Source organism: Protobothrops mucrosquamatus, unplaced genomic scaffold (genome assembly GCF_001527695.2).
Source record: "Protobothrops mucrosquamatus isolate PMUCROS unplaced genomic scaffold, P.Mucros_1.0 scaffold_151, whole genome shotgun sequence".
NCBI classification, from domain to species: Eukaryota; Metazoa; Chordata; class Lepidosauria; order Squamata; family Viperidae; genus Protobothrops; species Protobothrops mucrosquamatus.
Window position 1 is genome coordinate 115963 of NW_015386227.1, and position 14125 is coordinate 130087.

The window sequence follows — 14125 nt, forward strand, 5'->3', positions numbered from 1 at the left end:
CAGCTGTTTTTTTCCCCACGCATCATCTTCCTGCCTTTCGCAGCTGTTTATTCCAAAACTGCTGGCCCTTCCTTTCCATCGTGGAAATCTTGTTCTTTACAATTTGTGCTGGAGAATTGAGGGAAGGGGAGGATACCTATTTATGTCTTTGGAAATTTCCTGATTTAAGAGACTGAAATTCTGCCCTGTTAACCTCCAACCTTGTGCAGCATATTATGAAGTGTCCCCAGGAGGAACATTTTTCAGACATTCTTATAGGTAGCGGCAATGAATGCTGCTGAAAAAATAAAATTTAAAGACAGTTTCATCTGCTCTTTGCTTGTGCTTTTATTGCTTGACCTGCTGGAACTTCCTTAGATTCCTTCAGAGGAGATATTAATGCAGAGTTGGTGTCCAAAGCGTCTTCCTGTTTCTGTCTCTTTATCGCTGGGAAAAGGTGACCCTTATCTATGCATATTTGTCCTATGCATACACCTACAGGAGTCCTTTCTTCACAGAAACCAACTCTCAAGCTCCTCTTGAATGATGTCTCAGGTTTAACTGGGTGTTCATGTCTTTGTAAGACCCAAATTTCTAACTTGGAATAACTGCTGCTTTTGAAACCATTACTTAACCAAAATGCAGTAGGAACCATCGGTACTTGGTACAATACTAGAACCAATGGGTTACCTAGAAAAGGTACAGTTTCTTAAATAATTTCATCTTATGTTGAAAATGTCAGGGTTCCGATAGATGAGACCCCTAAAAACAGAACTCCAAGGCAGAAAGTTTCCTTAAAGAACATATTTATTGGCTACAAAGTACCGGCAGGATCAAAAGTGAAACCAAGACTGAAGTTCCTTCCCAAGGTTACAATGTTGCAAAGTTGAATTTCCCACCCCAGCACGATGTCATAAATCACATTCCCCAATTAACTATGTTGGGCTTTCTAAGGGAAGGCTCATCCCGCCAAAACCCAGGCAGCAATGACCTTGGTTCCCACGGGACAATTTATTATTTTGTCTAACTTTAAAAGCACACACACCCCTCCCATACTGTGGCAACCAAAAACGAAGTAGAAATGGCTTCAGCCAAATTCGTTGCAGCGTTGACAGAAACACATTTAAATTAGGTCCACTCTCTCCTAAAACAACTGTCCCCTCCTCCATTTAACAAAGTATAATGGGTTTTCAACATGCTAATTTTAGTGGCAGCCTACTTTGTTTTACAATATCAAGCAGGCTGAATTAGATTTAAATTTTCTTGGCACCATACCCATTATCACAGGATTGTGGTGGTTGGCAAAAGAGTTTGTCACTCATCCTTCCAAACTTTCTTTTGTTCTCCTCTCCAACTTCCTTGGATTATCCAATTACAGTAAAAGGATTTTACAGCTGCCTTTTCAGCTATAGGAAGAAGACAGTCATAACTGACAACAGAAGCCACGAGTGCATTTTGCCTTGCAGCTGGGAATTCCTTTTGAAATGTCCTACTCATCCATGCGGACACTGATATGTTCTTCAAAGAGAGCAATGCAGAGCATGAGGCCACCTCCACTGAGAAAGCCCAAGTTCTGAAGAACGAAGTGTCTGAAGGATCTTTTTCTGCTGCTGGTAGAATGTCGCTGCAACATTTCAGGTAGCTAGAGAAAAACAACCAGCAGTTATCACTTTGACAGCATTCATAGTCTAGTTAGTACAAACTGACAGAATCTTTGCCCATAAGTAGACAGCAACAGCCACTGTATAGTCCTATCTTAATCACATTGCAATTTTTGGCTACTTAAGTCAATAAACAATTCAGCACCAGGTATTTTCCCCATGAAAAAGGGCCACTCATGCACCAGGAAATTTTTCAAGATGTTTTCTAAAGAAAGTGCCATGCAGGCTACAAGGCATGTTTCTGAAATTTCCCCGCAATTTGGATTTTAGAGTCACAAGCCCTAATTCCGCACAAATGTCCTGCATATCCTTTTAGACTTAATCTCGTTTCCTATAGTCTATAAAAGGAGGAACAATAAGAAGCAAAGTGTCTGAAATTATAGTTCCACCTTTCCTGTCCTGTTACAAGTACTAGATTCTGTTTTTTACCCCAAAGCTTTGGCAATCCACTTCTACAGTATTTGGGGGAGAGGAGAAACATTAATATTCCAAATAAATGGTTTAAAATCTCAGAGACAAGATGCTGAATTCAGAGAGGTAAACTTGATCTCAAATATATTTCCACTTGGACCTCCCTTGATCTTGAAAAGCTACAGCAGATGGGACAAGGCAGGAAACAGGGCCAGAGGATCCAAAAAATCCTCAAATTTTGCATGTTCCCAGACACAAGTTTTGCATGTTCCCTTCCCGTTGCTTGGTTGAAACTAAAGCTTTAGATTTGAAAAACATATTAATACCCCCTGCAGTTTGGGCATCATTTTCTCTCTCCCAATATAATACAGGATTGTGAGATGAAAACACCGATTTGTGCTTTTTATAAAGAAGGGTGAGGAAGGAGAGCAACAAGTAAGAAAGAACATGTATCAGTCTATGGGCTCCGAGTGTCATTGTAGTGGTTGAACTTGGAGTAGAGAGGCTTGGTTCAAGGCTCCAGACACCTACAAAATTCAGGGGGTGAGTCTAGGCCAGGGGTAGGCAACCTTGGCTCTTTTATGACTCGTGGACTTCAACTCCCAGAATTCCTGAGCCAGTCAGGAAGTCCACGAGTCATAAAAGAGCCAAGGTTGCCTACCCCTGGTCTAGGCCCTCTGCTACCAACCAATCTTACTTCATTGCTACCATAAAGATAAATTTAGGGAAGACTCCCACATATACCACTGGTCAAAAAAAGGTCAGATAGAAATACAATAAATTAAGGCTTGCACCACACATAGAGAAATGAAACACAATTTCTTACCATATCAACCAGAGCTACATAAAGAAAAACACCAGCTGTGATGGCAAAGATCCAGGGAGTGACTTGGGAAGTGTTCTGACTGACAATTGTCCCTAACACCATGCCCCAATAAGCCAGGAAAGCAGACAGCAGGTTAAACAACAGCACCCACCGGAGTGGCATGCCCGCCCGGAGTAGGACAGCACAGTCTCCTGCCAAAGAGAGAGAAAGTTAAGGCTACCTCAACCCCTCTTGAAACCAGCAATGTCTAGGCATGAACCTGTTGTGGCAGGACATGACAACTTTTGCTTCCATGGTGCTTTGGGCAAGCTTGAAAACAAGACATGCAAAAAGATCAGTTAGTCCTGTAGCAGCAGCAGTCCTTGTTCACTCACCCAGTTCATGGGGTAGTTCATGGCAAAAGACCGCCAACGTAGTGCTTAAGCCACTGGAGAGTCCATTCGAGAAGGCAGCCCCTAAAGTAGAAGAACAGTGTAGCAAGGCATGTAAGTCTAAAAGAACCTTTGTGGCGTAGCAGTGTTGGGCTAGGAGGGAGAGGTCCCGGGTTCAAGTCCACTCTCAGCCATAGAAGTTCCCTGGCAATTGTGAGATGGTCAGTTTCTCTCACCCCAGCCTCCCTCGTAGGGTTGTGAGGGGAGAGGAAAAGCAGGAAGAGGGAGTGCTATGTATGCCACCTTAAGTTCCTGAGAAAAGGTTCTGAAAGAAGTAGACTATTTTGCTTTTCTGTCACAAGATGGGACCAAGGTGTGCTTAGAAATCACTGACCTATTGCCAATCCATCTGTGAAATTGTGTACCCCGTCCCCAAGAATAACCATCCAAGCAATGTCAGCTATCCCAGCTTTGAGAGTCCCAACTGGGCTGTGGGAGTGACCATGGTGATGTATCTCTTCTGTTTGCTTCTCCAGGCTTGTCCTGTGGTCTTCCGAGTTGTGAATTTGAATGGAGCAGTCCTGGACTTTGCCATTTACATTTCCAGTGTCCTCTTCTGGCACTCTCAAACTCTCCAATTCAGCACCTGAAGAGTTTAGACCATATATATATATATAAAGAACTGTTTAACATGCCTCTTTGACAATCACGTCTTAAGATCTTAGAACTTGTGACTAAGAGCCTAGGAAACAGAAGATGCACATTCTGTAGAGCTATCTCCAAGAACAGAGGGGCATAGCTTTGGAACAGCAGTTTGGCTTGTTTCCTAATCTTATTCAGTTTAAGAAATAAAGGCACTGAAGTTTCAGGGAAACGTGTTAGACCTTTGACCCACCTAGCAATCCATTAGGACCTAGAGAGACTGAGCAAAGACACAGGTCAGATTCATGCCATTTTGCTGCTGAAGGACATTATTCTCCCTTGATTGCACTTGATGGCAATTGATCATTTTAGAGATTCTGGACTAGGCCCTGCAACAGATTCTGCCTGTCTTCTACCCTTAGCTCCACTCTCTAGTCATCTTGTTTTATTTAAAACTTTTATGCAGTCACCACCTTTCAGCCCACTCTGGGTGGCTCCCAATCAAAGATTAAAAAACATATAAAATCATTTTTAAAACTATTAAACATAACCATTTAAAACATAAAACATTAGACTTCCAGTTTTGGCTTCGCGGCGAGACAGACGCAGGAAGACAGGGCTCCATCTTCCATGTTTGATTTTGCCCCGCTGGGGGACCCTGGAAAGGGTCGAAAGTCGCCCGGTAGAGGCAACAAGCAAGGAGGAGACCCTCATTGATCGCGGGGGAGGGGCGGCAGCCCTCCTGTTTGATCCAAGGAAGCCCTCCAAACCGGCAGGGGAAGGACTGGCTACATTCGCGTAGCCAATCAGAAGCTGCTGTCAACAGAAGACAACAAGCACTATCAAGCAATTTTACAGGAACTTGGATGAAACTGGGTGAGATCTAAGCCTCTCTTTATGACTTTAAGACTTCTTCCTGAAATTCTGCCCAAAGCACTCCCCCAAGGAGGGAAAGGGAATTTCTACCCCATTCCTTCAGGAAAGCGGTGAATTAATTATTTGGGGGGAGGGAGGAGAAACCTACAAGACTAATTTGGAGACAAGAAAAACAATTTAATTAAAGCATTTTTGGAAGGACTAGCCCAGGGGTAGTCAACCTTGGCTCTTTTATGACTCGTGGACTTCAACTCCCAGAATTCCTGAGCCAGCACAGCCTCCCTCCTTCTTCATTAAACAGCCTCCCTCCTTCTTCAATTCCCCACAGTTTGGTTAATGACTTTATCTTCCAGTCCATCAGCTCTCCTTCCTTATCCTACAGTATGTTCTGAAACCTTGATTTGTAAAATGTCTTTTCCATTTCTGTTATTGTTGTGTCTTCTAAGTCTTCATTTATCTGAGTCTGTTTACTGGTTTCTTCCTTAGTTTAGATCCTCAAAATTTGTGTCAGCGTTCTCTGGTTTTCCTTCTATTTTTCTGGGTTGCTGGTTCCTTCTGTAGTTATTTTCTGAGTTTGTAGATTTAAATTAGAAGATTGTTCTTTTATCTCCTTTCTGTTATTTTGAATCTCATCACAAGCGAAAGCGGTTGTTTCTTGTATTGATTTCAACAAGGAGAGAATTTCTTTCTGTAGTTCATCAGAATTTTCTTGGTAATATGGCAAACTGAAACTTCTGGAGATAGATGTTAAGGATGGTTAACATCCTTAACATCCATTTTATTTTTGTAAGTAGTCATTATAAATTTATCCAACCAACTAGCTGTTCTTAAACCTCCCCTAAGCAGATATAAGTAAAGTTCAAATTTTACTGTCCAATGAGAAAAATATCCTTTCTGTCCAGGGAGTAAAAAGAACCATTAAAGGTTGTAACAGTCAAGATTTATAATCCAAAGTGTATCACCATATCAGGCAATAGTGTATGTTTCTTCTACAGGAAAACACTTCCACAATATAGCTCTGAAAGTCAGTGTTTGTGTTCATAGTTCAGGCAGGCCAATTTTAGAATAATATTATCATCTCTGCCACACAGATAAGCAGCCCCCAAGTCTGTTCCTTTTTCTCAGCTGCAGTTCTCAAAAGTAAAAGCTTCAAGGCCAGCCAAAGTCTTATCTAGCTCTGGGCTTCGAGCCAGGTTTTTCAGTTTTTAAATCCAAAACTCATATTGTAAACTTTTCAAGTCTTTCTTTTTTTAAAAAGGTCTTAAAAGCACTTTTAGTCCCTAAATTTCCAAGTCATATATATATATATATATATATATATATTAATTCCAAATTAGTCTTGTAGGTTTCTCCTTTTTCCCCAAGTAATTAATTCGCCGCTTTTCTGGGGGATTGGAGTGGGAATTTCCTTTCCCTCCTCCTTGGGGGGAGTGCTTTGGGCAGATTTTCAGGAAGAAGTCTTAAAGTCATAAAGAGAGGCTTAGGTCTCACCCACGTTGCTGTAAGATTGCTTGATAGTGCTTGTTGTCTTCTGTTGACAGCGGCTTCTGACTGGCTATACGAATGTAGCCAGTGTTTCCCCCACCGGTTTGGAGGGCTTCCTCGGATCAAATGGGAGGGCTGCTGCCCCCCTGCGATCAACGAAGGTCCCCTCCTTGCTTGTCGCCTCTCGACCCTTTCCAGTGTCCCATCTTCCTGTATCTGCTTCACCGCGACGTCAAAACCAGAAGCCCAAATCACAATTCTGAAGAGACAACTAGTAATAGTGTTGATGCTAGATACTGATCACTGAGATAATGTTCTATCTATCCAATATCTAGACCGAAGAAGAAAGAAAGAGGCCTTGCATATTCAACTACTTTTATACATTTAAAATGCATTTATTCAAGTGGGCTCAGGGGTGTATAATCATTCAACTATGGACATAAATTCCTTTGAAACCAGATTTCAAGGAGACACACATTTTTCCTGCTAAAATAGAATGTAAAACATATCAAAATACTAAGACAGACTTGAAGTACTAAGTAATTCACAACTCACCATGCAAGGTCCTCTCTGCTTCATTCTTGTCCACCTTAGTATGAGATTGCTTAAGTTGCTTTTCAGTGGCACTTTTCTGTCCAATAAAAGCAAAACCAATGAGCATGTTGAGATTTGAACCCCACCCTAATGAAGCTAGAGATATGGTCTCCTTGTAGTGGTGGGCAGTAGTATAACATGGTGGTAGTTCAGAACTGTCTTTTCTCATTCTAGGGGAGACCTTAGCATTTAATACTTTTTTTGCTTGTTTGGCATATGTGTATGAATGGCACATGTCTTTTCCTGCCCTGAGGAGTGTTATAATTCAGTGCACTTCTTACCTTCTTTGTGCGAATTTGGTTGAGTGTTCCCATGAGATTCTCAGTGAGGAACAGAAAGTAAATGCCCCCTAGGACACATAGACCCTTCAGAACGCCATCTTCTTCTGAGGACAGCAAGCCATGGGAAGTCACTTGTGCCTGAATAAAAACAATTGTTCTGAGCAGAGAAAGGAATATTTCAGAACAGATATTAATTCTTTTAAACCACCTTAAGATAAGCCTGGAAAGATCTGAGCAAAAATCCCCAACTGTCCCCACATTTGCTCTTTATGGAAACATGACAGGAGTTCAGCTCTGCTGTTTGGTTCTGGCATCACCTTGACCATATTCACCTGGGAGCAAGTCCCACTGAGTTTAACAATAGCATTAATTATGAGAAATCCTGTTTTTCATGAAAATGACTAAAAGAGAGGCAAACCAGCAGGAACTGAGGAATGTTCAGTGGGTGGTACCTCATTAAAAACAACAGGATCAAAGAGGACAAAGTATTGATGAGAACTGATGTGAAGAGGCAGACACCCAATGCCTTAGGTGGGCTTCTCTGTACGAACCTGAGATTCGTTGGGTGGTTACCCACTTACCTGTGGACAATTGTACCCCAAATGGAAGAAGGGGTGGTACATACATGTGGCCAGAGGTGCAGCAAAGCGTCCCCACACAATGTCCCCACAGCCAACGCCACCAGAAAAGTCAGGAGGAACTGGAAGATTTCTCCACTCAGTAGGGGCACCAAGACGATGGCCAGTGCTGAGGGCAAGCTGGTCATGGTGATAGCCAAAAATCCCCAGCCCAGGCCTGTGGAAAGCATAAAGGGTGCCAGGAATAGGAAACACAGCTCTAAAAGTAACAAGTTGCACATAGTGGAGGCCTTATTAACTACACTTCCCTGGGATGGAAGCACTAGGATACATTCTCTCTACAGATTGTAATGAATAGTTTCTTCACAAGAGAGTAATGAAGGCACAAGTAATTATATATCTTCTTAAAATAACTCCTAGAAAATAAGTTGGAGGCAGAGGATGTTGGGAAAAAGCCAGTTTGGTGAAAGAAAAGCTGAATCAAGAGGCAATGAATAAAAACTTGGGCAAATTGAGGCTTGAGCATGATTTTAGAAGACATTTTCTCAGTTTATTCAATAAGGATTTTCTGAGGAACAATTTGAGTTATCTTGAAGAGAGGATGTGGAATTTTGTTTTACATATTTTAAATAAGCATGCAGCATTGTGGGTTTGCAGAAGAAAGGTGGAATTCTTACAAGATTAGAAAGAAAAGTTAAAAAAAGGAAAGAACTGAAAGCTGAAGGGAAGCCATGTTGAAAGTCTGAGGGAGCTGCGGTCTGGGGAAAGGAGGGAAAAGAAGGAGGAGTACAAACCTAACTTTACAATTGCATTTATATAGTGGTAAGTTGACCCATCTGCAATTTCTACTGTAATCATTGTTCAAATTTATAATGTACTATTCTTTTTCTAACAAAAAATACTGTCTTGATGAGGTTGTGTGACCCCATCCGTGATGTGATGTACCCAATTTACAATTTGCCACATCCAGAAACTTCAGCTTCTCCTTTTGATAAATTAAGAGTAGAAGTCGGTGTAGGAAGCCAACTGCTTCCATGCACACTCCCCAAACTACAAACAACAATAACAAACACCCTCCCTCAAAAATCACATCACCAAAATCCATTGATTGTGGCACCCAAAATGGATGCCACAACTTGGGGGTCCTCAAGGCTGGGCCTGGAAACATTTTGCTTCCCCCACACCTCCTACTCCCCTTCCAAGCTGTACAGGTAGTCCTTGACTTATGACCACAACTGAGCCCAAAATTTATGTTGCTAAGTGAGACATTTGTTAAGTGAATTTTACCCCATGTTACTGCCTTTCATGCCATAGTTGTTAAATGAATCACTGCAGTTGTTAAGTTAGTGACACCGTTGTTAAATGAATCTGGCTTGTCAGAAAGTTGCAAAAGGTGATCACATCACCCTGGACATTGCAACCGTCAGAAATATGAGTCAGTTGCCAAGCCTCTGATTTTTGATCATGTGATCATGGGGATGCTGCAACAGTCATCAGTGTGAAAAACAATCATAAGTCACTTTTTTCAGTGCCGTCGTAATTTTGAACTATTGAACTAAATGAACTATTGTAAGTTGAGGACTACGTGGATAGCAAAGTGGAGGGGGAAAGCTTTGCCCACCCCTCTTCCCATGACATCACTAACTCCGCCTCCTCCTGCTCACCCAGGCCAACCTCACTGGAGATGTGCACTTCGAGTGACTTGAGAAAGGCAGAAGATCTTACTATTCCAGAGGGAGTTCCCAGACGTGTTGAAAGTCACATCATCCAAGTGCTGGATGCAAACACGGCTATCGATCTGGTACAGCAGTGCTGGGCACAGCAGAGTGAACTGCTCTGGGGTGATTTTGGAGATGGTATTCATACCAAAATTGACAAGCAGCTGAGACACATTGAGGCACTGGAGAAAGAAGAACAACCAGGAAGGCTGTTTATTGTAGAAATGAGCAATAGGGCTAAAATGGGCTTGTGGCCCTCCAACCAGGGCAGAACACGCTTCCACTACAATTATCATTTATCCATTTTGGGGTGTGTGTGTGGATACTCCTGGGCAGAGGAAGAAACGTTGCCCAGCTTGGGAGGAGAATTACAGTAACAGAAGAGGGCAAGGCGAGAAATCAGAAATACGTCGTGCTTTCTCTGGGAGCTACAGAAAAATACAGCATTCCTGAAAAGCAGAGGTAAAATTCTGCACCAGTTGTACAACCTTGCTTTTTCTATGTGAGTGTGTTGGTGTCTGTATGTGACATATTTTAATAGTAGTTCTTTTCATAGGATGGCTTTTGAAAACAGATGTCTAGTTGCATTGGTTTAAGTCAGTCTCTTCTAGCCATCCACTTTGGGGACCGCTGGTGTTAATCAAGTTGCTGCCAATCATTAGCTTGAAGGCCAGATGCAGCTTGAAGGTCATCCATAGGTTACCATCCACAGTTCAGCTGAGAGGGCAACACTGAGTGGCCCATTTCAAGCACAAACTATATGGGTTCTTTCCAAATGGAACATGTGCCCAGTATAAACAAAGAATCTCGACTCATTTTTCTATCTTTCAGACGGTAGAATATACTTTGTAATCTCCACCCCTCTCATCAACACATCCCCTTATACACAATAGCATAATTGCTTCCCTGCCAGCCCAGTATAGTCAATACACTTGCTGCAGTGAGGCAGGAAATCTTGAGAATGACTGCAATGCATCTCCAGTACTTACATCTTCATGCAGGTGATTGAAGACTGAGTGATCCAAGGCAATGACTCCCTCCAGAAGGTTTAGCTTAGAATGTCCGTGGGGAGGCATGAAAATATTTTCCTCTTTCTCCTTGTCAGATTTCTCTGGGCCTTGCCCAAAGCTGGCCTTGAGGACGTGGCTGACCTCATGGAAGGCAGGAGAGACTGGGGTATGGAGTTCAGGGTCCAGCAGAGAGAATCCTGGCCTGAAGGACATGTGAAATCATCATCAACTCAACAGGGAAAGATTGCATTTCACTGAAATGTTAAAAAACCACCTGATACTGTAAGGCTAACTACGTCTCCCTGAGAATAATCAGGAAAAAAAGAACTAAGAGAAATAGAACTAAAATACATAAGGCCTGCAGGCTTGAAAATTATTATTATTTTCAATATATACCTCACTTTTATTCCAGGAGTTTATCATGGTGTACATAGCTCTCCCTCTGTCTGTTTTTTCCCCACAACAAAGCTGTGGGGTAATTTGGACTATGAGTTAGCAAGTGGCTGTGGCTGAGGGTGGGATTTCCCAGTCCAAAGAAGAATCGGTGCATTGCATTCCTTTCATGACATTTAATTATTAGCATAAAATCTAACCTAATAATAATAATAACAACAATAACAACAACAATAATAATAAAGTTGGACTGCCTTGGAGGTCATCTAGTCCAACCTGCTGCTCAGGGAGAAGACCCTATACCATTTCAGACAAATGGCTGTCCAGTCTCTTCTTAAAAACTTCCAGTGTTGGAGCATTCACAGTTTCCGGAGGCAGGTTGTTCCACTGGTTAATTGTTCTAACTGTCAGGAAATTTCTCCTTAGTTCTAGGTTGCTTCTCTCTTTGATTAGTTTCCATCCGTTGCTTCTTGTCCTGCCTTCAGGTCCTTTGGAGAATAGCTTGACTCCCTCTTCTTTGTGGCAGCCCCTGAGATATTGGAACACTGCTATCATGTCACCCCTCATCCTTCTCTTCATTAGACTAGCTAGACATACCCAATTCCAGCAACCGTTCCTTATATGTTTTAGCCTCCAGTCCCCTGATCATCTTTGTTGCTCTTCTCTGTACTCTTTCTAGAGTCTCAACATCTTTTTTACATCGTGGTGACCAATACACATGTGGTCTTCACTTAGACTGCTGTACAGCAATTTGGGCAGTTGCAATAGTGATGGAAATGTAACTTTGCGACCAATTCTCTCATTTACAGACTATAGAGGTCTGTAAAGCAAAATAACACTGAAGTAAGGCCATAAGCACAGTAGCGATTTTGTTTAGCAACCTCTTTGCTAAACAAAGTTGCCAGTTCCAATTGTGATTCCTAAATGAGAACTACCTCTACCTTTTCTGAATTTATCTATCTCCTCCCAATTTAATGTTAGCCCAAATTGTTTGAATTGATGGCCGACAGGGATGAGCTGCTGCTTCACTTCTTTTTCCCTTGCAATGATTGAAGTAGGCCTATTGCTGCTAGCTCTCAGCTTCCGGAAAGACAAAAAATATTTCAACAGCCCCATTTCAGCAGGTTGCCTGGTTCAGCAAGATCAGAATGCTGAGGCTAGCAATATGTTTATTTTACTTGGGCTTAGATGCTGTGCAAGATGTTAGCTGCTGATCAAGAACTTAACAAACACCATGCTTTAATTAATTCATTCTTCAATGGAAATATGCGCTGGCAATCTTCCATTGTGTACAGACGGAAATATCTTTCTCAAGCTGTAGAATCTGGGTTGCTAATTTGTCACAGCTCTCCCTTGGCGCTGGCCAGGTGGGTCTCTGCCCCACCTGATTTTAACTTTTTTTTTTTCAAATTCTTTCCTTGAGAATAAACAAAGCAGTGGGAAACAAAGAACTAGCCCTTAACATCAGCTTGATTTATCTCTGGGCACCTTAGAGCAAACAAACAAGGTCTGGATGCTTTGTTTGGAAGTACAGCCTGCCCAGAACAACAAGACAAAAGTACTCTGAAATTCTCTGGAAGGGCTAGTGCAGGGGTGTCAAACTGCCAGCCCATGGGCCAGATGCGTCATGCCCACCCCATTGCCAGCAATGGAAAAAAAAGCCGTGATACGTCGTGACACGTCACATGACATTGCGAGTTTGACACCCCTGGGCTAAAGGGGGGGGGGAAATCCTCCCCTTTTTACCTTGTGACAAATGGATCTTTTGTGACTGTCCATGCCCACCTGGAAAGCTGTTTTATGAATGGACAAGCCCTCCCCAGTGCAGCCATTTTTGCCCGCTGGATGTTTCCAGTCTTTAGAATGGACCCACCTGGTGGGGGTGACACTCTCCACTTGAGTCTTGGCCCCGTGCTCTGACTTGCTGATATGATCCAGTGCTGAGTGGAAGTGCAGGTGCTTGTTTTCCTGGACCTCCAGGATGTCCAGATGGGAGACGTGACCATGGCCCAGTTCCTCGTGTTCTATCTCCACCACCTGCACCTTCCCCAGCCCCAGGCTTAGCAGGAGGCGGGTCAGGCCCTCAAAGGACAAAGTGCCATTCTCACCATACTGTCGAAACAACTGCTGCAGGTAGTAACCCTGCTCTTGGGTGGCGTCTTCCAGCAGAAGCCCAGCAGCTCCACCAGCCAGCAAGTCACGTGGCTCACCCTGGGCAAAATGGCATATGGCCTGCAGGGAAAGGCAAGCCACCCAGAATCTGGCCAGAGGGAATCTCAGGGTCCACTGGTCCATCAACAGGGGCCTGCGCTGAAAGAAAAAAGCTCTGAGCCTGAGGTGGAATCACAATCTTAATGCTGTGGCACTTATCCACAGATCCTAGAAGAGAAACAGATCCTTATATACTAACATCGGTTAGGGCAGAAAAATCCCTGCGATGACTGGGTAACTTGCAAATCTATATCCTTTCCTCTTCTCAACCAGTGCAATAGTTTTTGGGCTTGCACAACAAACATCTTAATTATTTCCTCATAGTTCAGATCCATGTTTGCGTGCAAATAAATCCTGATCATAATTTATCTATTTTACATGCTTCCATGCAACCACAATAAAAAATGCTCTCCGAGGCTCCATATGGAAAATATAAAGGTAAAGATAAAGCTTTCCCCTGTCCAGTCATTTCTGAGTCTAGGGAGGGTGCTCACCTCTGCTTCTTAGCCAAGGGAGCCGGCATTGTCCGAAGACGACGCTTCCCGTGGCCAGCATGACTATACGCTGAGGTGCACGGAATGCTGTTACCTTCCCACTGAAATGAAACCTATTTCTCTGCTCTCCTTTACATGCTTTTGAACTGCTAGATGGCAAGAGGTGGGACAAGGAAGAGGAGCTCACCCCATCACATACATAACTCTCAGGTTTTGAACCCCAGTTGTCAATCTTCCAGCTGACAAGCGTCTTTAACTACTGAGTCATTATGTCCCTTGAATGGAAAGTATGTAAGTGTGTATATATATACATATATATGTATATGTATATAGATATATAGATATATAGAGATAGATAGATAGATAGATAGATAGATAGATAGATAGATAGATAGATAGATATAGATATAGATACAGATATATGTATATGTATATAGATATATAGATATATAGAGATAGATAGATAGATAGATAGATAGATAGATAGATAGATAGATAGATAGATAGATAGATAGATAGATAGATATAGATATAGATATAGATATAGATATAGATATAGATATAGATATAGATATAGATATAGATATAGATATAG

At 42.4% G+C, this 14125-nt stretch overlaps 1 protein-coding gene across 1 annotated transcript; it reads right to left on the reverse strand.

The window, feature by feature from the left end:
- Nucleotides 1-1468: 1468 nt before the first annotated feature.
- Nucleotides 1469-13559, reverse strand: SLC39A5 (solute carrier family 39 member 5). The gene is made up of 11 exons (XM_015819797.1): nucleotides 13531-13559; nucleotides 12699-13130; nucleotides 10412-10634; nucleotides 9430-9604; nucleotides 7752-7921; nucleotides 7127-7264; nucleotides 6807-6882; nucleotides 3643-3894; nucleotides 3252-3332; nucleotides 2878-3068; nucleotides 1469-1621 (listed from the first exon to the last, which is right to left on the reverse strand). The coding sequence occupies exons 1-11, from the start codon at nucleotides 13557-13559 to the stop codon at nucleotides 1469-1471; spliced, it is 1920 nt and encodes a 639-aa protein (XP_015675283.1).
- Between the last annotated feature and the right edge of the window lie 566 nt (nucleotides 13560-14125).

Bases quoted from the DNA above. Each gene is read 5' to 3' on its own strand.
- SLC39A5 (XM_015819797.1), bottom strand. From the start codon at position 13,559: ATGCCGGCTCCCTTGGCTAAGAAGCAGAG. The intron at 9,605-10,411 runs GTAAGTACTGGA...TTCTTTCTCCAG, and splicing joins TCAATCACCTGCATGAAGAT to TGCCTCAATGTGTCTCAGCT. The intron at 3,069-3,251 runs GTGAGTGAACAA...TCTCTTTGGCAG, and splicing joins TGAACTACCCCATGAACTGG to GAGACTGTGCTGTCCTACTC.